General features: G+C 43.8%; 1 protein-coding gene across 6 annotated transcripts in view; it reads right to left on the bottom strand.

Annotated features, from left to right (window-relative positions):
• Nucleotides 1-8,828: 8,828 nt before the first annotated feature.
• The window catches only part of vps13c (vacuolar protein sorting 13 homolog C), a 69,456-nt gene continuing 53,133 nt past the window's right edge, over nucleotides 8,829-25,151 (bottom strand). For all 6 annotated transcript variants that reach the window (XM_059357243.1, XM_059357247.1, XM_059357242.1 and 3 more), the window contains 6 exons: nucleotides 23,629-23,752; nucleotides 21,930-22,044; nucleotides 20,510-20,601; nucleotides 19,713-19,836; nucleotides 19,354-19,437; nucleotides 8,829-9,606 (listed from right to left, as the gene is read on the bottom strand). In XM_059357243.1, the coding sequence (XP_059213226.1) occupies nucleotides 9,505-9,606; nucleotides 19,354-19,437; nucleotides 19,713-19,836; nucleotides 20,510-20,601; nucleotides 21,930-22,044; nucleotides 23,629-23,752 (641 nt within the window). In that variant the 3' untranslated portion in view covers nucleotides 8,829-9,504. The remainder of the gene's footprint in view (nucleotides 9,607-19,353; nucleotides 19,438-19,712; nucleotides 19,837-20,509; nucleotides 20,602-21,929; nucleotides 22,045-23,628; nucleotides 23,753-25,151) is intronic.

Below are 25,151 nucleotides of genomic sequence, written 5' to 3'. Positions count from 1 at the left end.
CAGCAGCTCCCCAAAATAACACACACACACACACACACACACACACACACACACACACACACACACACACACACACACACACACACACACACACACACACAGATAACAGTGGAAGCTGCTGATGATAACAACATGACAAACAGCTTCTTGTTCTGTGTTTGAGTTGGGTGGAGCGCGTGCGCGCACACACACGCACACACACACACACACACACACTCTGATGTGTAACTTGTTGTTCCTGCTGCCTACATTACCCACAGTGCACTGACCCCTGCAGACGTTGTTTATTTTAAACTGAAGCTGCTGTTTGTTCTGAGGGCCGTTTATTATTAATGTAACATCATCAGAGGAAATCACTGATATGATAAAAAAACAAACAGTTTTCATGTGAATCAGAACAACAGATGACAGTAAAAACAGAAGGGGTGGAAACATTCAGACCACCCACACGGCATCACTGCTGCTTTAACGAGGAGCTTTTAAATGTAGCTTTGTATTAAACACACAGTCACATTCCAGAGTCATACACACACACACACACACACACACACACACACACACACACACATACAGACACCTGAGACAGCCAGGAGAGGTTTTTGTGTCTTTACTTTGTCTTTGTTTTTACCATCATTATTTTTTGGAAAGTTTTACTTCAGAGACATAGTGAAACTGTTTTCTTTCTGCTCGTCTGCCTGTGTGGGAATCAAACCGTGGACCTTCAGCTCCTCTGTGTAGGTGGACTGTGGCAGTGAAGATGAGTTTAAAGTGGGATGAGATCACTGTTAACATTCCTGATGTTAATGTAAACAGTTTCAGAATTTCTGTGGCGATAAAGATGGAAACTGGCTGCTGTGTTTCCACTCTGCTGATACCTGTCAGTACATGCTGAGGGAAACACAGCTCCATGCTGCTGCAGTGCCCCTGAGCAACACACACAGTCTTAGTGATTCTCCACAGCATGTATTGGTAAACTCAGAACACTTGATACTTTGGTATGTGTGCATTTTGAGGAACAGACTTTGTGTCTATTATACATCTGAGTCAGATATAGATATGCTTACGACACACTGACCATCCAGTCTGACCATAGTAGCTGTGGCCAGTCTGACCAGTTTGACAATACCTCACACTAATATGTTTCATCTGTATGACATGTTCTGATGTTGGATGGAATAAATACACAATAAACAAACACTTCTCCATTTGTTCTACGCACACACATACACACACACACACACACACACACACACACATACACGTATATTTGAGGATGTCTGTAAAACAATATAATAATAATATAATAATAATAATAATAGTAATACAATAGTAATAATAATAATAATAATAATAATAATAATAAAATAATAGTAATAACATAGTAATAATAATTATAAAAATAATAGTAATACAATAGTAATGATAATAATAATAATAATAATAATAATAATAATAATAGTGTATTCAGCCAATCAGGACGGAGCATTAACATCACAATAAACAGTGACATGAGACTAATAACTGAAGCATCTGTTGTCTGTTTATAGAAATATAATGTGTGAATTATCTCCTGTGATTATGAACACTGAATTTATCTCACATAAACTCTGAACGGCTTCTTGTATTCATCAGTTTGTTAAATGTCTGGTCGTACTTTGACCATGTGGATATATATATGATTGTTTTAATTTTAAATTACAGAATCTGAATACAAACAAATGGAGATTTAATATTCAGTTTCTTCAGAGTAAAGTAATCTTTGAATAACTCTGATGACAGGAAGCAAATTGTTCACCTTTAGGTTGTTAGATTGTAGCCCCGCCCCCTCCTGTCACCTCTCTGTCCTACAGGTGATCACCTGGCAGTCAGAGCTCAGGGGAAAACCATAAAACAGCTGCTTATCAGTCCACATCCTGACAGACCAATGGCCTGCAGACAAAAGTCTGGGCACAGTCTGGTTTCTGCATCTGCACAGGAGAGAGAGAGAGAGAGAGAGAGAGAGAGGGAGAGAGGGAGAGAGAGAGAGAGAGAGAGAGAGAGAGAGAGAGAGAGAGAGAGAGAAAGAAAGAAAGAAAGAAAGAAAGAAAGAAAGTCTGTGTTTGAATAAAGACTTTCTAATCGTTTGTCTGTCAGCAGCTGACCTTGCCCTGCAGGATCAATAAAGTTTCCTTCAATCTGGTTTTAAGTGAAGTTGTAAAACCATAGAAGAAGTCCAGAGGGTCTCTTCCTGTTGATTAGTTTGTGACGACTCCCATCAGTGGGGTCAAAGGTCACAGAGGAAGAATGCATCCAGTCTGAATCAGCTCATTTCTTACACACTTACATACAGGAGGACTGATTTTAATACCAGTGTTATTAATATTATTATTATATCATATTATTATGGTGTTTAACTCTGTAAAACTGTTTGAACCGTTGGTTTGTTCCCCGATCAGTCTACAGCTTCTCTTCCTCCTGAGCTTCAGGTCCCGCTAACACTGACTTCATTCTGTGGAGTCTTCCTGCTCTCTCCACTGTCGCCAACTTGGTGATTTTGTCACGAGATTAAAGGTCAGAAGGTAAATGAGACTCCTCCCCAGTCCTCGGCTCTCTGGGCTCCGGTCTGCAGGCAGGAGGATGATAGGAGCCTGAGACTGGCTCGGAGTCCTCCTGATCCCAGCCCTGCGCCCGGAGTCCTCCTGATCCAGGCCCGGCGTCCTCCTGATCCCGGCCTGGAGTCCTTCTGATCCAGGCCCAGCTCCCTTGTTCTCAGGTGCAGCAGGTGTAAAGGTGTTAAAGGTGTTTCAGGTGTAAGTAAGCCCTAAAGCTCTTCTCTTGCTGGAGACAATTTCTTAAGAATCAGATTCAACAAGTGGGTGAAATGTTTCATTTACACATTAATAAAGAAGAAAAAAGAAATGCAAAAAAGGCAGTAATTAAGGAAATGGTAAAGAAATTGCATTATGCACTGCGACCCCATAGACATGCAAAGTGCCGCATTTCGTCATCTGGCGACTTTTAGCAACTTTTGGAGCTGGCGTCCTCACTGACTGTCTCGTATCGCAGGTTTACAGGGACAATACAGCAGACACTGGGACCAACGTTTAAATAAAGAAAATATATAACGTACTTATGCCATCATCACTTCCTGACTGAGATACTGAACTAGAAAATGCTGTCAGACTTCAAGAGACTTCACTGAGGAGGGACGGTTAAATACCAGAACACACTAAAGCTTCATCTGTCTCAGGAACAGAAGAGTTTATGAAGCTCTGCTTCACACTCTGAATGACATCAATCAGGATCTTCAACAATGTTTGGGAATGTTTGGGAATGTGCAGTGGTGGAAAGTGGGTCAGGAATTCCAGAAACACGACCACCAGAATTGAAACAATTTCATCAGTGGAGGTGGAAACATTTCTGCCTGACTGACGGATGGATTTCAGCAGGAGGAGGAGAGGAGAGGAGAGGAGAGGAGAGGAGAGGAGAGGAGAGGAGAGGAGAGGAGAGAAGAGGAGAGGAGAGGAGAGGAGAGGAGAGGAGAGGAGAGGAGAGGAGAGGAGAGGAGAGGAGGAGAGGAGAGGAGAGGAGAGGAGAGGAGAGGAGGGGGAGGAGGAGGAGGAGGAGGAGGAGTGGAGGGGGAGGAGGAGGAGGAGAGGAGGAGGAGTGGAGGGGGAGCAGGAGAGGAGAGGAGAGGAGGAGGAGTGGAGGGGGAGGAGGAGGAGGAGAGGAGGAGGAGTGGAGGAGGAGAGGAGGAGGAGTGGAGGGGGAGGAGAGGAGAGGAGGACGAGTGGAGGGGGAGGAGGAGAGGAGAGGAAGAGTGGAGGAAGAGAGGAGGAGGAGAGGAGGAGGAGAGGAGGAGGAGGACTAGAAGACTGGAAGACTGGAAGACTGGAAGACTGGAGGACTGGAGTACTGAGGGACTGGAGGACTGGGGGACTGGAAGACTGGAGGACTGGAGGACTGGAGGACTGAGGGACTGGATGACTGGAAGACTGGAAGACTGGAGGACTGGAGGACTGAGGGACTGGAGGACTGGAAGACTGGGGGACTGGAGGACTGAGGGACTGGATGACTGGAAGACTGGAGGACTGGAGGACTGGAGGACTGAGGGACTGGAGGACTAGTGGACTGGAAGACTGAGTCAGGGCTGTTTATGGATTCTCGTGTGAATGTGTTGATTGTCTTTAAACAGAATCAGCTTCATATTTAGTCTGAGTCTGCAGTCCACCTTAACGGAGCAAACCATCGTGCGCGGGGGTGGGGGACAGACCTGGGGGGGACAGACCTGGAGGGGTGGGGGTTCCACTCAGCTCTGTTACCTCCCCCTCCTCCCTCCTCTCTCTCTGTTTATTTTCTTCCTTCAGGATCTTTTCTTTCTGCTGCCACTGAGCTTCAGGTGGAGGACAATCTGACAAACTGTGAGCTGCAGAAAGAGACTAAAACAGAGCCAGAGGTTCTGACCAGAGCAGGAGATCTTCATCATCAGTCACTTAGTCAGAGCAGAAAACACATTCAGTTTCTTAGGCTTAACCCTGAGCCCAAGACCTAAACTCATCAACCTAAACTAAACTCATCAAACTAAAATAAACTCATCAAAATAAACTCATCAAACTAAACTCAACTCATCAAACTAAACTCAACTCATCAAACTAAACTCACCAAACTAAACTCATCAAACTAAACTAAACTCAACAAACTAAATTCATCAAACTAAACTAAACTCATCAAAGTAAACTAAACTAAACTCATCAAACTCAACTCATCAAACTAAACTCAACTCATCAAAATAAACTCATCAAACTAAACTCAACTCATCAAACTAAACTAAACTCATCAAACTAACCTCATCAAATGAAACTAAACTCAGCAAATGAAACTCATCAAACTAAACTCACCACAACAAAAAAACGAACTGAACTCACCAGAAATCAAACTGTGATCTGAAGTTGCAGCCTGAATTATAGTTTCAGGTTCCACTTTTGAGAACCTTTAAAGAAAAATAAATCAGTGTTAAGGAGTTTCTGTTTCTGACTGTGTAGAAATCAAACATCCTCCTCTGCTCGGCCTCAGGCAGCTGGAAGTCATTACAGACCCCCCCACCCCCCACCCACACACACACACACACACGCACGCACGCACGCACACACACACACACACACACACACACACACACACACACACACGCACACTCTCTCTCTCTCTCTCTCTCTCTCTCTCTCTCTCTCTCTCACTCTCTCTCTGTTTTGAAGACATTCAAACTCTGAGTGTGTCGACTTTAACAACTGTGTTTACTGCTGAAGAGAAATACCCAACAACACAACTTGCAGAACTCTCAGAGAACAGAGAGAAAACAGAGAGAGAGAACACAGAGAACACAGAGAAAAAACACAGAGAGCAGTGAGAGCAGAGAGAGAACAGAGAACAGACAGAACAGAGAGAATAGAGAGAGAACAGAGAGAACAGTGAGAGCAAAGAGAACAGAGAGAACAGTGAGAACAGAGAGAGAACAGAGAGAACAGAGAGAGTACAGTGAGAACAGTGAGAACAGAGAGAGAACAGTGAGAACAGTGAGAACAGAGAGAGAACAGTGAGAACAGTGAGAACAGAGAGAGAACAGAGAGAGAATAGTGATAAAGTAAATGGTATAAACTGCATGAAGAACTCAGAACTCGGGGACTGTGGATGATCGTTAAACACTGTTAAACAGTTTGTCCCTGGTCTCTGGTCCCAGGTATCTGGTTTCGGGTATCTGGTCTCTGTTCCTGTTCTGACCCAGGTTCTGGCAGTGGTACGTACGGTGAGTTGGAACAGAGCCTGGTGGTCTCAGCTCTCTGAAGCTGAACGTGAGTCAGATGTAATGAAGCTCCAGCTGAGAACAAACACAAACTGTCTGCTGTTAAAACTTTATGATCCAATAAAACATCAACAAAGCTTCTGTGATCCGACCAGTGAAACCAGCGTGAACACTGGAGACAGAAACAACAGAAGAAGACGCTCTGTCTTTTATCGGAAATATAAATCATCACAGTGAATTTATATCCTGAAGGTTGATCCGGTCTCTTCCTGAACGTGATGCCTTCACTGACTGTGATGCCTTCACTTACAGTGATGCCTTCACTGACTGTGATGCCTTCACTGATAGTGATGCCTTCACTGACTGTGATGCCTTCACCGACAGTGATGCCTGGCTGCAGCTGATGTAGAAAAGTGTGTCAGACTGAAACCGGACTGAAAGTTTAAAGTAAACAGGAAGTCCTTTGTCACTAACTTCTGATTACTCAGCTGTAAACACCCTGAGGCCTCAGCAGGTCAGTGAACATGGAAGATTAGGATTGTTTTGGGAGAACCTGTGAGTGGTTTCCAGAATCTGTGAGGAGGTTCTCCCGAGGAAAACATAAATTCCACAGTGGAATCAGACGAAGCTTCATCACATCTTTTCTTATAAAAAGAGACAATAAAATAAAAAAAAGCTGGGACCACTGGGCGCCGCTACATACTCACGGAGAACTCATAGAGAACTGACAGACAATTCATGGAGAACTCACAGAGAACTCACAGAGAACTCACAGATAACTCACAGAAAACTTATAGAGAACTCATGGAGAACTCATAGAGAACTCACAGCAACGGAGAAACAGGACAATGATGTCACATGTCTCCATGTAGTTGATTGGACAGGATTAGAGAGGGTTAGGGTTAGGTTGTTTGTTTGTCTCTGTTTCTATAAAAAAAAAAATTCTCCTGTCAGAGGAAACACAACGATGACCTGCTGACATGTGACGACTCTTCAATTCCTGTCTCAGCTGTGCAGGAACAGGAAGTCATCAAAATGTTGTCAAGCAACCCATAAATCAGAGTGTGTTTCCTTGGCAACAGGATGAGTCGCAGCCTATCAGCTGACAGACGTCCGAGGTTTAATCTGAGAGAGATATTATCGTCCACTCCCCTCAATGTTAAAACGGAAATAAAACCAGAGCCCAGGACTTTTATATTGAAGAACCAACAAAACACGACTGATGGACAGAAGCGCCTGCGTGGCATGAGGGGGCGCTACACAGGCATAAAATATATACACGGACCAATCAGATCAGGTCTGTTTCTATATGACATCCTCCGACAGACTGACTGAAGAAGTAAAGTTCTTATATGCACGCTCTTAAGGCTGTGCAATTGGGCAATTAGTTGAAAGGGGTGTGTTCAAAAAAATAGCAGTGTGGCATTCAATCAGTGATGTCATCAATTTTGTGAAAAAAAAAACAGGTGTGAATCAGGTGGCCTCTATTTAAGGATGAAGCCAGCACTTGTTGAACACGCATTTCTCTTTGAAAGCCTGACGAAAATGGGTCGTTCAAGACATTGTTCAGAAGAACAGCGTACTTTGATTAAAAAGTTGATTGGAGAGAGGAAAACTTATAAAGAGGTGCAAACAATTATAGGCTGTTCAGCTAAAAGAATAACCAGAATGGCAAAGGCTCAGCCAATGATCAGCTCCAGGATGATCAAAGACAGTCTGGAGTTACCTGGAAGTGCTGTGACAGTTAGAAGACATTTGTGTGAAGCTAATCTATTTACATGAATCCCCCACAAAGTCCCTCTGTTAAAAAAAAGGCGTGTGCAGAAGAGGTTACAATCTGCCAAAGAACACATCAACTGGCCTAAAGAGAAATGGAGGAACATTTTGTGGACTGATGAGAGTAAAATTGTTCTTTTTGGGTCCAAGGGCCGCAGACAGTTTGTGAGACGAGCCCCAAACTCTGAATTCAAGCCACAGTACACAGTGAAGACAGTGAAGCATCATGATATGGGCATGTTTCTCCTACTATGGTGTTGGGCCTATTTATCACATACCAGGGATCATGGATCAGTTTGCATATGTCAAAATACTTGAAGAGGTCATGTTGCCTTATGCTGGAGGACATGCCCTTGAAATGGGCGTTTCAACAAGACAATGACCCCAAACACACTAGTAAACCAGCAAAATCTTGGTTCCAAACCAACAACATTGATGTTATGGAGTGGACCTTTATCCAATTGAGAACTTGTGGGGTGACATCAAAAATGCCGTTTCTGAAGCAAAACCAAGAAATGTAAATGAATTGTGGAATGTTGTTAAATAATCTTGGAGTGGAATAACAGCTGAAAGGTGCCACAAGTTGGTTGACTCCATGCCACACAGATGTGAAGCAGTTATAAAAAACTGTGGTCATACAACTTAATATTAGTTTGATTCACAGGATTGCTGAATCCTAGAAACAAAAAAAGTTTGTACAAAATAGTTTTGTGTTTGTAAAGTCAATGGCAGACACTGCTATATTTTTGAACACACCCCTTTCAACTAATTGCCCAATTGCACAGCCTCAAGAGTGTGCATATCATGAATGCTGGGTCTTGTTGGTTTTCTGAGAATCTACAGCACCTACTGGTACCTTGTTTGCCATGTAGCAATAAAAAATATACTAAAAATCTATATATACATGCATATATATACATACATATATATATATATATATACACACACACACACACACATCTATATATATATATATATATATATAGAGAGAGAGAGAGAGAGAGAGATAGTTAAAGTTTAGTTTAATAATTTATTTTATTCTCATTTAAAACTTCTCAGTGTTTGTTGATCGAGCACTGATAATATTCACCATCTCTTTGATGATGTGCACATATGAAGGTCTGCATCATTGTGTTCAGGTTTCAGCATATAACTGTTATTGTAAATCAATATGAAATATAAACACACTTTCAAAGAATAACGTCCTCTTTCACACTTTAAAGGTCATTAAGATCCAATCAGTTCATCAATAAATCAATAACTACAGCCCCATAAATCCTTGTAGAAATTTATTCAGGACTTAAAGTTCAACATGAAGACACAAACAGACTTTTGGTTACAGCAAAGATTATAAAAATAAAAATGAAAATGTTTCTGAATCAAACATTGAACCTGATTTACTGATCGATCAAAGAAAGTTAAAAAAAACATGGTAAATCAAATTATTAAATGAATCGTTTATTGTGAGAGTAAACATTCAGTAAACCTGTAAACATTCTCCATCCTCATCACAAATTACTGTAAATATTTTTTAGTGCAACTTTTTTTATGGCTTCAAACACGTGACAGTGCAGCCTTCAGACAACCAGCAGAGAAAACAAACCCTCAAACCCACCAACCACAAATAAAAATAATACATTTGAATTAATTAATTAATTAAGAAAGATTCAAATGACTATAATCAGGATTAATTATTCATTCTTTAGTGACAGGAAGTCATTATTGTTGAAAAAAATAAACAAAAAGCCATCAAAGGGTTTTACCCAGAATGCCTCACAGCATCATGTTTACATTCTTTGGCTGAGTCCACCTGAGCAGGTGTTTGTTTACAAACATTTCTACTAACATATCTATCTAGATATATATATTCATATTCTTATTACTGATATACTGTGTTCAATGTAAAACACTCTTCATATCTCTTAAAGGAACAGTCCCAACAGGAAGTGATGTCATTGTTTGTCGCTCGGTTTGAGGAAACGCTGTGACTTCTGTCTCGCCATGCGGCGCTGCTGCTGCGCCACCTGAGCGTCCGATATGGCCACCTGCAGCTTCTGTGGAAACCATGGCAACCAGGTGAGAAACACAAGAGCAGCAAAAAAAAAACCTTTAAAACACGACAGACGACCTGTCTATGTTAAATTTACATGATTATCACAGAGTTAAACTGGTTCTAATGGAGGCGGAGCTGAATGGGGGGGGGGGGGGTCCGTGGAGGTACAAACTGGTTTTTGGACTTGCCAGGTATGGGGATTCTCACGCCCAGCTGAGGGAGAGGGCTGCCTGCTCCTCAGAACAGGAGCCCAGTTCTAACCCTAACCCTGGACAGGGTCTGATGAGTACCTGAGTGGTGTTCTGTACATGGACTTCTGTGCTGGTCAGAACCCCTCAGACTCTGTGGTCGTGTGTCTTTGACACTCTGTGACGAGAGGAGCGGAGCTGTCGGTTGATCGCCACCTGGTGCTGAGGTGGATCAGGTGGCGGGGGGGACCGACAGACCGGGTCTGGTGAACTCAGCACGTGAGGACCCGGTCCTTGGGGTCTGTAAATCCCAACTAAGGTAAGGAAGGTTGGGGACCTGGAATCTGAGCAGGCCATGTATGAGAGGTGACCGCTGGGAGTTGTGGTCGGAAGGATGTCGGAGACTGTTGGGGGTCAACCAAAAAACAAATGAATGTTTGATTGGACGACTGTTTCTATCATTATTCATATTATTATTAGGGTCTGGGCACTGCCTACAATGCTCTATTGGAATTGAAGGAGTCATTGCTTAGGTGAGCGTATTGTGTCACTTCCGGTGTTTCTGTGTGTGCTCGTAGTGTAGTGCTGTGCTTGTTTGCTGCTCTTGCTAAATACAGTTAACTCTGTTAAACACTACACATTATAACGGATACCTGTCCGCTTCATTTATACATACGCTAGTTTTACTTAAGCACCCGTATCTATCTGCTCCTTGTAGCGACTTTGTCGCTAATCTTATCTGTCTGATACTACTCAGTTGTGTTAGCTACCTAGCCTAGCTGCTAACCATGTCTTCTCCCCCTCACTCTCCTGCTCTCTCTTGCCCGGTGTGTCAAATGTTTAGTTACTGCTTAGCCTCCTTTAATGATAATGGTACTTGTAATAAGTGTAGTGCTTTAGCTGTGTTGGAGGCGAGGCTTAGTGAATTAGAAGTGCGGCTCCGCACCATGGAAACTAATTCGGTAAAGTTAACTGCAGCAGTTAGCCAGTCGCCCTTAGCTGGTGCGAGCCGACATAGCGCAGCTAGCCGTTCCCCTGACACCTCCCGAGCGGCCGGACGGCTGGGTGAATGTCCTAAGGGGGAATAGTCAGAAGCCGAGGCCCACGATGGTTAACCACCAACCGCTTCACGTCTCCAACAGATTCTCCCCACTCAGTAACACACCTACTGAGAAGCCAACTCTGATCATTGGCGACTCCATTCTTCGGAACGTGAAGTTAGCGAAACCAGGCATCATAGTTAAGTGCATCCCGGGGGCCAGAGCGGGCGACATTGAATCCTTTTTGAAACTGCTGGCTAAGGATAAACGTAAATACAGTAAAGTGGTTATTCACGTCGGCAGTAATGACACCTGGTTACGTCAATCGGAGGTCACAAAAATTAATGTGGAATCGGTGTGTGCATATGCCAAAACAATGTCGGACTCCGTAGTTTTCTCTGGTCCCCTGCCAAATTTGACCAGCGATGATATGTGTAGCCGCATTTCATCGCTCCAGCGCTGGTTGTCGAGGTGGTGTCCAGCAAACAACGTGGGCTTCGTTAATCATTGGCAAACTTTCTGGAGGAGACCTGGTCTTATTAGGAGAGATGGTGTTCATCCCACTTTGGATGGAGCCGCTCTCATATCTAGCAACCTGACCAAGTTTATTAGCGGTCCAAACCGGTGACAAGTCAGAGTTGAGACCAGGAGGCAGAGTCGCAGTGTAAAACACTTCTCTGCCTTTCCCTTTGAGCAGTCATCCACCCAAAATCCCATAGAGACATTACATTACATTACATTACATGTCATTTAGCAGACGCTTTTGTCCAAAGCGACTTACAATAAGTGCATTCAACCTGATGGTACTAGACATAGACCATAGGAATCGAGTAAGTACATAACTTTAAGAGCTAACTGTCATTGCTAAGGAGTGCTATATGTTAAAGAAGAAAAGAAGAGAAAAGAAGAAGAAAATTTTTTTTTTTTTTTTTTTTTTTTTTTTAAATATATATATATCTGTTAGGTGACCATGACTTAACCGAGGTATTGTTGGAAGAGATAGGTCTTCAGCCTGCGGCGGAAGATGTACAGGCTGTCTGAGGTCCTGATGTCGGTGGGGAGCTCGTTCCACCATTTGGGAGCCAAGACAGAGAAAAGTCTGGAAGAGGTTTTGAGGCGAGTTGACCCACGCAAGGTGGGAGTCGCTAGCTGTTTGGCTGATGCAGAGCGGAGAGGACGGGCAGGGGTGTAGAGTTTGACAAGGTCCTGGATGTAAGTAGGACCTGAACCGTTAGCAGCAGAGTACGCCAGAGCTAGAGTCTTGAAGCGTATCCGCGCAGCCACTGGTAGCCAGTGGAGGGAGCGGAGGAGAGGTGTTGTGTGTGAAAATTTGGGAAGATTGAAGACCAATCGAGCAGCTGCATTCTGGATGAGTTGTAGAGGTCGGATGGCTTTGGCAGGCAGACCTGCCATGAGGGAGTTGCAGTAGTCCAGGCGTGAGATGACCAGTGCCTGGACCAGGACCTGAGCTGCCTTCTGGGTGAGAAACGGGCGGATTCTCCTGATGTTATGCAGCAAGAATCTGCAAGATCTGGTGGTGGCGGTGATGTTTGTTGAGAGGGACAGTTGGTTGTCAAGAGTTACGCCAAGGTTTTTGGCGGTTTCTGTGGAGGCAACCACTGTGTCCTGGACAGTGATGTGGAAGTCAGTGGTGGGAGAGCCTTTCCCTGGGAGGTAAAGTAGCTCAGTCTTTCCCAGGTTGAGTTTGAGGTGGTGCGAGGACATCCACTGGGAGATGTCGGCCAGACATGCAGAGATACGTGCTGCTGCACGTGTTTCAGACTGGGGAAATGAGAAGATTAGCTGGGTGTCGTCGGCATAGCTATGATAGGAGAAGCCATGCGAGTGGATGAGGGAGCCAAGGGAGTTGGTGTAAATCGAGAAGAGGAGCGGACCAAGGACCGAGCCTTGAGGGACCCCGGTGGTGAGTAGACAGGGTTCTGAAACAGAACCCCTCCAAGTTACACGGAAGGTGCGGTCCTTGAGATAGGATTTGAGCAGAGAGAGGGCGGAGCCAGATACTCCCAGGTGATGAAGGGTGGAGATGAGGATCTGGTGATCCACAGTGTCAAAAGCTGCAGAAAGGTCCAGTAGAACCACAACAGATGAGAGAGAGGCCGCCTTCGCCTTGTGAAGCTGTTCAGTCACAGCGAGAAGGGCAGTCTCTGTTGAGTGGCCCTTCTTGAAACCAGACTGGTGAGGGTCAAGGAGGTTGTTCCCATGCAGATAGGAGGACAGCTGATTGAAGATAGCCCGTTCCAGAGTTTTGGAGAGGAACGGCAGGAGAGAGACGGGTCTGTAATTGTCCACTAAGGATGGGTCGAGGGTGGATCTCTTTAGGAGAGGATTCACCCTCGCTTCCTTCAGAGAGTTAGGAAAGCAGCCAGTAGTCAAGGAAGTGTTGACAAGATGGGAGAGGAACGGGAGGAGATCAGGAGCAATAGACTGAAACAGGTGGGAGGGAATAGGATCCAGCTGACAAGTGGTAGGACGGGCAGAGGTTACAAGGCTGAGCACTTGAGGAGGAGACAGTGGAGTGAATGCTGAGAGGGAGGGAGACACTGATGGGGGGGGAGGAGAGGCAGGTTGTGAGACTGGATGGGTAAATGACGAGCGTATGTCCTCAATCTTCTTCAGGAAATGGTTGACAAAGTGGGTTGGTAGGAGGGAGGAGGTAGGAGGGGGAGTTGGAGGGACCAGGAGGTTTGTAAAGATGGAGTAGAGCTTCTTGGGGTTGGAGAATGAGGATTGGATTTTGGTCTGATAGAAAGAGCTTTTTTCGGCTGAGATTAAAGATGAGAAGGCAGCAAGAAGAGATTGGTAGTTGTGTAGGTCATCAGGGTGTTTAGTTTTCTGCCACTTCCGTTCTGCTGCCCGTAGGGGAGCTCTGGTGGCGCGCACAGAGTCCGACAGCCAAGGGGCAGGGGAGGACTTGCGCACTTTACGAGGAGTGAGAGGACAGAGTGAGTCAAGAGAGGAGGAGAGGGTGGCAAGGAGAGTGTCGGTTGCAGAGTTGGGCTGCAGAAGTGAGAATGAGTCCGATGAAGGGAGGGATGAGAGAACAGTTGAGGCCAGAGCAGGAGGAGAGAGAGAGCGAATGTTGCGGCGGACCAGTGCAGTATCTGTCGGTGAGGACAGACAGTCCGATCGGGAGAGTGGGAGAGAGAACTTGACAAAGTAGTGGTCAGAGACATGAAGTGGGGTTACAGAGAGATTGGTAGTCGAGCAATTCCTGGTGAAAATGAGATCGAGGAGGTTGCCAGCTTTGTGAGTAGGGGGTGATGAAGTGAGCAAGAGAGCGAAGGAGGAGAGTAGAAGTAGTAGGTCTGCTGACTTCTCGGGCTGGATGTTGAAGTCCCCGAGAAGGACAAGTGGTGGACCATCTTCAGGGAAGTTTGACAGTAGGACGTCAAGCTCCTCCAGAAATTCTCCAAGGGGACCAGGTGGGCGGTAGAGAACAACAATGGTTATTGGTGAGGGAGAGGTTATGGAGACAGCGTGGAATTCAAAGAACCGTGGAGAGAACTGTGGGAGTGGATGGAGGGAGAACTTCCAGTCACGGTTGATAAGAAGACCTGTTCCTCCACCCCTACCAGTGTGTCTAGGAGTGTGAGAGAAGGAGAAGGCAGCAGAAAGAGCTGCAGGAGTGGAGGAGTTGGTTGGTGTTAACCATGTCTCAGTGAGGGCAAGGAAGTCCAGTGATTGCTGAGCAGCAAAGCCAGAGATGAACTCAGACTTGCGACATGCAGACTGACAGTTCCAGAGTCCACCCTTGACGAGGCACTGAGTGTGCTTGGAGCGAGCGGGGTGCACAAGGTTGTGATAAGTGCGACAGGTTGTGCGAGGTCTGAAGAATCTTCTAGTTGAAACTCGAACTGGGATTGAGTACGTTGTCATGGTCAGGGCAGGGGGTACAAAGATGGTGCAAGGGGCCAAGCCACCAGCAGCCCCGTTGGGGCTGCTGGTGGCTTTTGCTTTAAGTTTTTCACAATCTTAAAGCAAAATTACATTACCAGAGACTAGGAGCTAGGTTAAGTCCACACAAGATAAATGCACTAAAGATTCCAGCTAAATTTCACAGTTTTTAAAAGGGGCTGGCCACTCCCAGATACTTGAAAACAAAAGCTGCTAAATAGCCAATCAACAGGTAAAGTAGCTAGACAGTAGGGCTCTGAAAACTGACCTTAACTTTAAACTTAAACCAAGCAAATAAAGCAGAAAGCCCAGCAAGTAGAGAAACAAACTTAGGCAGAAACACTAAGCAACACTAAGCAACCTTTAAGCAAAACAATTAACAATCTTAAAGCAAAATTACATTACCAGAGACTAGGAGCTAGGTTAAGTCCACACAAGATAAATGCACTAAAGATTCCAGCTAAATTTCACAGTTTTTAAAAGGGGCTGGCCACTCCCAGATACTTGAAAACAAAAGCTGCTAAATAGCCAATCAACAGGTAAAGTAGCTAGACAGTAGGGCTCTGAAAACTGACCTTAACTTTAAACTTAAACCAAGCAAATAAAGCAGAAAGCCCAGCAAGTAGAGAAACAAACTTAGGCAGAAACACTAAGCAACACTAAGCAACCTTTAAGCAAAACAATTAACAATCTTAAAGCAAAATTACATTACCAGAGACTAGGAGCTAGGTTAAGTCCACACAAGATAAATGCACTCTGTGCAGACTGTGTCTGTCCCCCGTCCTCCCAAAGTTAAGTTATTTAAACCAGGTTCTAACAACAACATAAGAGGAGTTACCCAAAATAACCTAATAAAAATTGAAACTTCAACTGCAAATAAACAAAAACCCAAAATAATTAAATGTGGACTCTTAAACATTAGATCCTTATCATCTAAAGCTTTATTAGTAAATGAGTTAATATCAGATTGCAATATTGACTTACTTTGTCTAACTGAAACCTGCCTGCGTGATGAAGAATATGTCAGCCTAAATGAATCTACTCCTCCTAGTCATATTAATACTCATATCCCTCGTGGCACAGGCCGAGGAGGAGGAGTTGCAGCGATATATGAGTCAAACCTTCTAATTACCCCAAAACCTAAATTAAACTATAACTCATTTGAAGGCCTTGTTCTCAGTCTTTCACACCCAACCTGGAAAAACCAACAGCCAATCCTATTTGTCATAGTTTACCGGCCTCCCAGTCCATATTCAGAATTTTTATCACAATTCTCTGAGTTTTTATCAAGCCTAGTACTAATTACAGATAAGGTAATTATTGTAGGTGATTTTAATATTCATGTTGACGTTGATAATGATAGCCTTAGTACTGCTTTTATCTCCTTACTAGAATCGATTGGCTTTAATCAGAAAGTTCATGAAGCCACTCACTCTTTTAACCACACCCTCGACCTTGTGTTGACGTATGGGATTGAAATTGACCATTTAATAGTTTTCCCACAAAATCCTGTGTTATCAGACCATTATTTAATAACTTTTGAAGTCCTGCTATTGGACTACTCGCTAATAAGCAAGAGTTTCTACACTAGATGTCTATCTGATAGTGCTGTAGCTAAGTTCAAGGAAGTGATTCCACCTGTCTTTAACTCTTTGTCGTGCTCCAACATAATAGAGGACTATGTTAACTTCAGTCCCTCCCTAATTGATAACTTTGTCGACAGTACTGCAGATTCACTGCGAACAACGCTAGATTTTATTGCCCCACTAAAAAAGAAAATAATAAAACAGAAAAAGTTAACTCCATGGTACAATTCTCAAACCTGTGACCTGAAGCAAATTTCACGAAAGCTCGAAAGGAAATGGCGTTCAACTAAGCTGGATGAATTTCTTTTAACCTGGCAGGACAGTCTCAAAACATATAAGAAAATCCTCCATAAAGCCAGATCAGCCTATTATTCGTCATTAATTGAGAAAAATAAGAACAACCCAAGATTCCTTTTCAGCACTGTAGCCAGGCTGACAGAGAGTCACAGCTCTATTGAACCATGTATTCCCATTGCCCTCACTAGTAATGATTTTATGAGCTTTTTCAATGAGAAAATTATAACTATTAGAAATAAAATTCACTACCTCCTGCCATTAACTGGTACTGAGGCATCCTTAAACCCTGGAGCCTTAGAAACGGGTACAAACCCTGATATACATTTAGACTGCTTCGCTCCCATCACTTTCCAACAACTAACCTCAATGATTTCCTCATCTAAACCGTCAACCTGTCTCCTAGACCTCATACCAACAAGGCTGCTTAAAGAGGTTCTACCTTTAACGGGTACTTCTTTCTTAGATGCAATCAACTTGTCATTATCAACAGGCTATGTGCCACAATCATTTAAAGTAGCTGTAATTAAACCTCTTCTCAAAAAGGTTAATTTAGATCCTGGTGTTTTAGCAAACTATAGACCAATATCTAACCTCCCCTTCCTCTCTAAGATTCTGGAGAAAGCAGTCGCAAATCAACTTTGTGATTTTCTTCAACACAATAGTCTATATGAGGACTTCCAGTCAGGATTTAGAACTCATCATAGCACAGAAACAGCATTGGTAAAAATTACAAATGACCTTTTAATTTCTTCTGATAATGGACTTGTCTCTGTCCTTGTCTTACTAGATCTGAGTGCTGCATTTGATACAATTGACCATCGTATCCTATTACAGAGACTGGAACATGTAATTGGCATTAGAGGAACGGCACTGGGCTGGTTTAAATCGTACTTATTAGACCGTTTCCAGTTTGTTCATGTGAATAATGAATCCTCCGTGCGCACTGATGTTAACCACGGTGTTCCACAGGGTTCTGTGCTTGGACCAATTTTATTCACCCTTTATATGCTCCCTCTAGGTAATATAATTAGAAAACATTCAATTAACTTTCATTGTTATGCTGATGACACTAAGTTATATATATCAATCAAGCCAGGTGAAACTGATCAGCTGGCCAAACTTAATGCATGCCTTAAAGACATAAAAACCTGGATGGTCCACAACTTCCTAATGTTAAACTCAGAAAAAACGGAAGTGATTGTACTGGGACCCGAACACCTCCAAAACTCATTATCTAAAGACTTAATTAGCTTCGATGGCATTACCCTGGCCTCCAATACCACCATAAGGAATCTCGGAGTTATCTTTGATCAGGATCTGTCATTTAACTCCCATACAAAACAAACTTCAAGGACTGCATTTTTTCACCTACGTAATATTACAAAAATTAGACACATCCTGTCTCAAAAGGATGCAGAAAAATTAGTTCATGCTTTTGTTACTTCAAGGTTAGATTACTGTAATTCCTTACTGTCAGGCTGCTCCAATAAATCCCTTAAAACTCTTCAGTTAGTCCAAAATGCTGCGGCTCGTGTACTAACAAGAACCAAGAAAAGAGATCATATTTCTCCTGTTCTAGCTTCGCTGCACTGGCTCCCTGTAAAATCCAGAATTGAGTTCAAAATCCTTCTTCTTACTTACAAAGCTCTAAATGGTCAGGCACCATCATATCTTAAAGACCTCATAATGCCATATTACCCTTCTAGAGCACTACGCTCCCAAAATTCTATGTTACTTGTGGTTCCTAAAGTCCTTAAAACTAGATTGGGAGCCAGAGCCTTCAGTTATCAAGCTCCTCTCTTGTGGAATCATCTCCCAGTCTCAGTACGGGAGGCAGACACCCTCTCTTTATTCAAGAGTAAACTTAAAACTTTCCTCTTTGACAAAGCCTATAGTTAGGGCTGGCCGAGGCCTGCCTTGGACCAGCCCCTAGTTATGCCGCTATAGGCCCAATGTGTCAGGGGACACGATACACCGGGGCCCTCTTTCTCTCTGTCCCAATAATACATGACACAAGCTTTTATTTTCCCAGAATACTCGCACTTTTCTCTGCTCTCTCTTCACAGGGTGTGGAGCTATGGTCCTGCTCCATCACTCCTGCTGGTCTCACTGCCACTGTCTATTGCCCCCCCCCCCCCCCCAACCTCTATCTACTCTACTCTACTCTGTTGACCTGCCCTGTACAACGACATCTATTGCACGTCTGTCCGTCCTGGGAGATGGATCCCTCCTCTGTCGCTCTCCCTGAGGTTTCTTCTTCTTTTTTCCCCTGCTAAAAGGGTTTTTTAAAGGAGTTTTTCCCTGGCCGATGTGAGGGTCTAAGGACAGAGGGTGTCGTACCATGTACAGTCTGTGAAGCCCTTTGAGGCAAATCTGTGACTTGAATGAAAATGAAAATTTTGGAGGCTTTCTCATACTTAAAACTTTGTGAACGTCTGGTGAAAATTCTGATATTTTAAGGGTCGAGTGAATGGGCGTGGCAAAACCCCTCAGTGGTGCCCCCTATAACTTTTAAATGATGTGACATCAAGAGCCGCACCAGAACCCTTTACCATTAACAGGCTCTGGATTTAACAAACTCCTCCAGAAAGAATACTGCTAAATGTGACAAACCAAGGACATGTGTGCAGTTGTAAGGGCCCATTCAGTTTTAATTAATACTATTGTTCAAATGTTATTAGTGTTATTATCCTGAATATTATTATCTTCATCATCACATTACCTGAGCAGTGTTTGAGTTTTTGAGCTCAAGCTTCCTCACCGGCTCCTGACCGTCTCTCTTTGGCAACTTCAACTTCTGATGCTCCTGAAACAGGCAGACAGAGAGACAGGCAGACAGACAGACAGACAGACAGACAGACAGACAGACAGAGAGACAGACAGTAAGTCAGTCAGGTGGGCAGTTGGAAAGTTGGACAGTTGGACAGATGGACAGTTGGACAGTTGGACGGATGGACATTTGGACGGATGGAGAGTTTGACAGATGGACATTTGGACAGTTTGACAGATGGAGAGTTGGACAGATGGACATTTGTACAGTTTGACAGATGGAGAGTTGGACAGTTGATAGATAGGAAGTACCCTGCAGTAGATTTTCAGCTCAGATCCAGTCACAGCTGGAGGACGGTAGAAGTTCTCAAACAAACATTCCCACTCTTTGTTGAAATGACCAACGAAGTCGATCTCCTTCACACACAAAACTCTCCTGAACAACAACAACACAACAATAAAAACAATTAACAAAACTGCCCAACAATAACAATACAGACAATAAACAATACTGTAAGACACCAACAGAATGAACAGGGTTCAGTGTTTGAGGGTTTCTGGGTGTTTCTGAGTTTTTTTGATGGTTTTTGAGGGTTTCTGGTGGTTTTTGATGGTTTCTGAGGGTTCAAATGGTTTCTGGGGTTTCTGAGGGTTTTCTTGGGTTTCTGAGGGTTCTGAAGGTTTCTGGTGGTTTTTGATGGTTTCTGAGGGTTCCAATGGTTTCTGAGGGTTTCTTGGGTATCTTGGGTTTCTGAGGGTTTCTTGGGTCTCTAGTGTTTCTGGGATTTCTGATGGTTTCTGAGGGTTCTGATGGGTTTTGAAGGTTTCTGAGAGTTTCTGGGATTTTTGAGGATTCTGAGGGTTTCTTGGGTCTCTGAGGGTTCTGATGGGTTTTGAAGGTTTCTGAGGGTGTTTGGGGTTTCTGAGGGTTTCTTGGGTCTCTGAAGGTTTCTGAGGCTTTCTTGGGTTTCTGAGGGTTTCTGAGGGTTTCTTGGGTCTATGGGGTTTCTCAGGGTTTCTGGGGGTTCCTGAGGGTTTCTTGGGTCTATGAGCTTTCTGAGGGTTTCTGGGGGTTCCTGAGGGTTCTGGTGGTTTCTGCTGGTTCGTGCCTGTTGGTGATGATGATGTTGGTCTTGCGGTGTCCAGGATACAGACAGTGATCTCTGAACACCTCACCGTCCAGCTGTTTGATCTCTGAGCGCTGAAAACACAAAGACATTTTATTAATATCTCTTTATATTTCCATTGTTCTTCAGGTGAATCAGTGATCAAACCTGGCAGATTGAGTCCACACGGTGAGAATCATCAGGAAGAAGAGGGACATTAAAACGTTTCACATCTACAGTTAATGATAAAATATAGAAGAAATAAAAAAAAATCACTGGGATACAGGTTCTATAAATGAAAACATATACTTTAACTTTCATTAGAAAACATTGTTTTAATTTAGTGATTCACTGAAACAAAAATTAGATTAGATTAAAAAGAATAATCATTAAACCTCATTAAACCTCATTAAACGCTGTAAACAACAAATCGTTTGTTCCGTGGGTGCAGATCAGACGTAAACATGTTTACATTAATGTTCAGAAGGTGAAGAAGCCTTTTAACGCCCTGCTCTGATTGGTCAGCGTCCGTCTCTGACACGTTCTGTACATGTACAGTGTCGCTGTGACATAATTTCCTGTCGACTGTTGAACCAAAGTTCCAGGATTGTCTCTCGTTTGTTTAATTACTTTTGGTTAAGTGAGAAAATAAAGTTCAGACCTGCAGAGTAGAGAGTTTTATTTTATAAACAGACAGTTAGAGGTCAGAGGTCATGCTGACACAGAGTCACCACAAACACAGAAATATTAAATATCATGAGTTCTGCTGACGCTACAAGCTGTTACAAAAATATTGCAAAAATCTAAAACATCGATCAGCTTCATAGTAAAATAATTTAAATTTTAGATCATAAAATGATAAATGTTATAAACAAAAGTGAATAAATAAATACTTCAGAAATAAAAAGAGCTGGGCTGACAGAAAGATGCTGCATGCAGAGAATCCTGAATCATCTCATGTTTAAATAACAATATTTAAGTATAATTAACAGTATTTATAGGTTAAAGTAGATATTACAGGATTTACAGCCTGACAACATGAAAACACAACAAATAGAGTTTTAATTGTTTTAAAGCACTTGATGATAATGTTGATCCAACAAAACCCTGTTTACTGTTTACTCCTCATCAGGCTGCATGAGACAAACAAACACAGAGACGAGGAGGAGAAAAGAGAAGACAAGAGGAGAGGAGGAGGAGAAGAAGAGGAGAGGAGGAGAGGAGGAGGAGAAGAAGAAGAGGAGGAGAGGAGAAGAGAGGAGAGGAGGAGGAGAAACTTGTTAGACAGAAATCAGATAAATCAGAGATGTTCAGACAGATCTGTAGATTTGAACCAAAACTTGAACGGTGTTCTTAAAGCCCCGTCCTGCTGACCTTTGACCCTCAGAGCTCTGCCCTGCTGACCTTTGACCTTTGAGCTCACCTGAAAGAGATCGAAGCCCTGCGACTCCGTCAGGTCGTACGGACGGATGATCCCATCCTCACGGATCAGACGCACTGGACGCAGTTTAGTCACTTCCTCCGTCGACTCCGCCGCTCTGACATCACCACACACACACACACACACACACACACACACACACACACACAGGGAGAGGTTAGGCCCCGCCTCCACCTGAGACACACCTGGATACCTGACCCTCTGTTGGTGTCTGTTGCTGACTGACGTATTGACTGACTGATGTATAGATTAACGTATTGACTGACGTATTGACTGATATATTAATGTATATATGAATAGATTATTGTATGGATGTACTCCTGACTGCTCAGTGTGTCATGTGGTTCTCTGGCAGCGTCTCACCTGTGGTGACCTCTACAGTGAAGCATGAAACAGTTCAACAGGTTATTATAAACGCTTTGATGTCACATGACAGATGGATCGTCCAATCAGAGGACGAGGATGAGCGGGAGATGTTTCGGGAAGCAGGTTGTCGAGGCAACGACTTTCATCAAATCATTCAAGATCGAGTTTCAGTTGTTCCAGATGTGATAAATTACACTATTTTAATACAGACTCTGATCAGTGAGTAAAAACTCATTACAAATATTATTGATGATAAATAATATCATTAGAAGTATTTAAACTATTTACATTTATATTTAATTTAAGTCTTTACAGACACGCACACGTTTGATTTGTTCCGACAGATTTTAAACGATTTAATCTCAAACTGTATTAAAGTTTTTCTTGTGTGTTTATTAACATTTTATGTAAGAACGTTTACAAATATTTAATGTAAAGTTTTTTCTCTGATGCAGCTTCAGTTCCACAACAAACAAACAAACAAACAATCACTTTAGCGGTTAGTGTTTCTCAGAATCATCGAGTTTAAGTTATAAACCATGTGACCATTCAGTCAGCCAATCCCTGAGGAGAGTCCAGAGGGAGCTGATTGGTTGATAGACTCTCAGGAGGCGGGGCCAAAACAGACGAGAAAAAGGTCAAAGCTCGACAGCCACGCTAAGGCACCGAGCACGCATTCTTCAGTCAGCTGGGAACCGCATCCTCAGGGGGCGTGGCCTCACCACTCACAATGCCGCAGCAAGCGCAGGGGGTGGGGCTTACAGAGGGGCAGGGCTACGAGCAGGGTTGAAGTGATGGACGATGTGAACATGAACCAGTTCAGGACGCCATGATGACGTCTGTTACAAGATGCAGCGACTTACCGTCCGTCTGCTGCAGCAACAACAACAACAACAACAACAACAACTTCATGCACAGACACACAAAGTGCTGCATGTTACAGCCCCACTCCTTCAGCTTGCCCATTAAATATGACATAAAGCTGGACTTAAGGTTAAATATGAAATATGACATAAAGATGGACTGAAGGTTAAATATCAGGTATTGAAGCGATCAGACTTTAGGTGAGCGCTGATGAAGGAGCTCAGCTTTAACTTGTTGAATGTGAAATACTCACACAGCAAAACCACAAAAAAAAGAACAAAAGTCCAGGAAACAACGACACCAGACAGAAAACAAAAGCAGAAAATGTGAAAATTAGTGAGCAGACAAGAAAAACAGAGGAGACGAACACGTCATGAAGCTCACGGACGACACAGAACAATCATTAAACAGACTTCAGGAAGAAACATGTAGAGGTCAAAGGTTGGCGTACCTCTGTATGCCCTGGAACGTGCTGCTCGCCATGTCCACGATGCCGCCTGTCGGGCGAGCCACCACGCCCACCAAACCTTTCCCGATGCCTTTAAAGAAGCCGGCAGCTCCCTCCTTCTTGGCTCCTGCAGACACAAACACCATGAGAACCAGAAACAGTTTCTCAGCTGGAAACAAACAGATAGACCTGAAGTAGGCATGTCTAAATGTCCACGTTAGTGGGACAATCGCAACCTTATTTCTGTTTGTGCATCATTGTTTTCTTTTTGGATAAAAACAAATAATGAGCGTAGAAGAGAACGTCGCTCCGGGAGACTGGACACCATCTGGTGCTATAATTACCTTTAAACCTTCAGTTATTCACATTTATTTAGTTTTGGTGTTTTAGTGTCTTTGTTTCATGACATCAAAGACTTTTTATCCTGTTTCTATTGAAAGACTTCACAGTTATGATCCAGTCATCATTAGAATTAATACTCTCATATTACAACATTATAATATGTTAACAACAGCTTCAGTTCTGGACTCCATATCCCCAGCCTCAATTGTTGACGCGGCTGGTAGGAGCTGTGGCCTTGTTGGTGCCTGTCATGGCGGAAACCTAAGAAGGAGGCCATCAAGCTGATGAAGGAGGCCCTTCGGGCTTGGCTGGCTGAGGGGTCTCCAGAAGCAGCAGACAGGTCCCTTTCGGCCAGAAGGGCTGTAGCTGCAGCAGTCGCTGAAGCAAAAATTGGATGAGATTCGCCCTGAGATACTGAAGGCTCTGGACACTGTTGGGCTGTCACGGTTGACACGCCTCTTCAGCGTTGTGTGGAAGTCTGGGACAGTGCCAGTGGAGTGGCAGACCGGGGTGGTGGTTCCAAATTTTTAAACGGAGGGTGTGTTCCAATTAACGTGGAATCACACTGCTCAGCCTCCCAGGGAAAGTCTTCTCCAGGGTGCTGGAAAGGTGCCTCCAATCTCATATTCAGGAGGAACAATGCAGCTTCCGTCCTGGCCGTGGAACAGCGGACTAGCTCTTTACCCTTGCAAGACTTCTGGGGGGATCCAGTCTACATGTTTTTTTGTGGACTTGGAGAAGGTTTACGACCATGTCCCTCGGGGAGTCTTGTGGGGGGTACTGCGGGAATATGGAGTACCGGGCTGTTGCTACGAGCTATCCGGTCTTTAAATAACCAAAGTCAGAGCTGTGTCCATATAATCGGCACAACATCAAACACGTTACCGGTTGGTGTTGGCCTCCGCCAGGGCTGCCCCTTGTCTCTGATTCTGATCGTGGTCTTCATTGACAGGATCTCAAGGCACAGCCGGGGGGAGGAAGGGATCCAGTTTGGTGACCTTAGAATTGCATCTCTGCTTTTTGCAGATGATGTGGTTCTTTTGGCTTCATCAGACCGGGACCTCCAGCACTCATTGGGGCGGTTTGCAGCCGAGTGCGAAGCAGTTGGGAGTCAGCACCTCCAAGTCTGAGGCCATGGTTCTCTGCCGGAAAACGGTGGACTGCCCCCTTTGGGTGGGGAGAGA

Source organism: Centropristis striata, chromosome 2 (genome assembly GCF_030273125.1).
Source record: "Centropristis striata isolate RG_2023a ecotype Rhode Island chromosome 2, C.striata_1.0, whole genome shotgun sequence".
Classification (NCBI taxonomy): domain Eukaryota; kingdom Metazoa; phylum Chordata; class Actinopteri; order Perciformes; family Serranidae; genus Centropristis; species Centropristis striata.
This window is presented reverse-complemented; position numbering and strand designations above follow the sequence as displayed.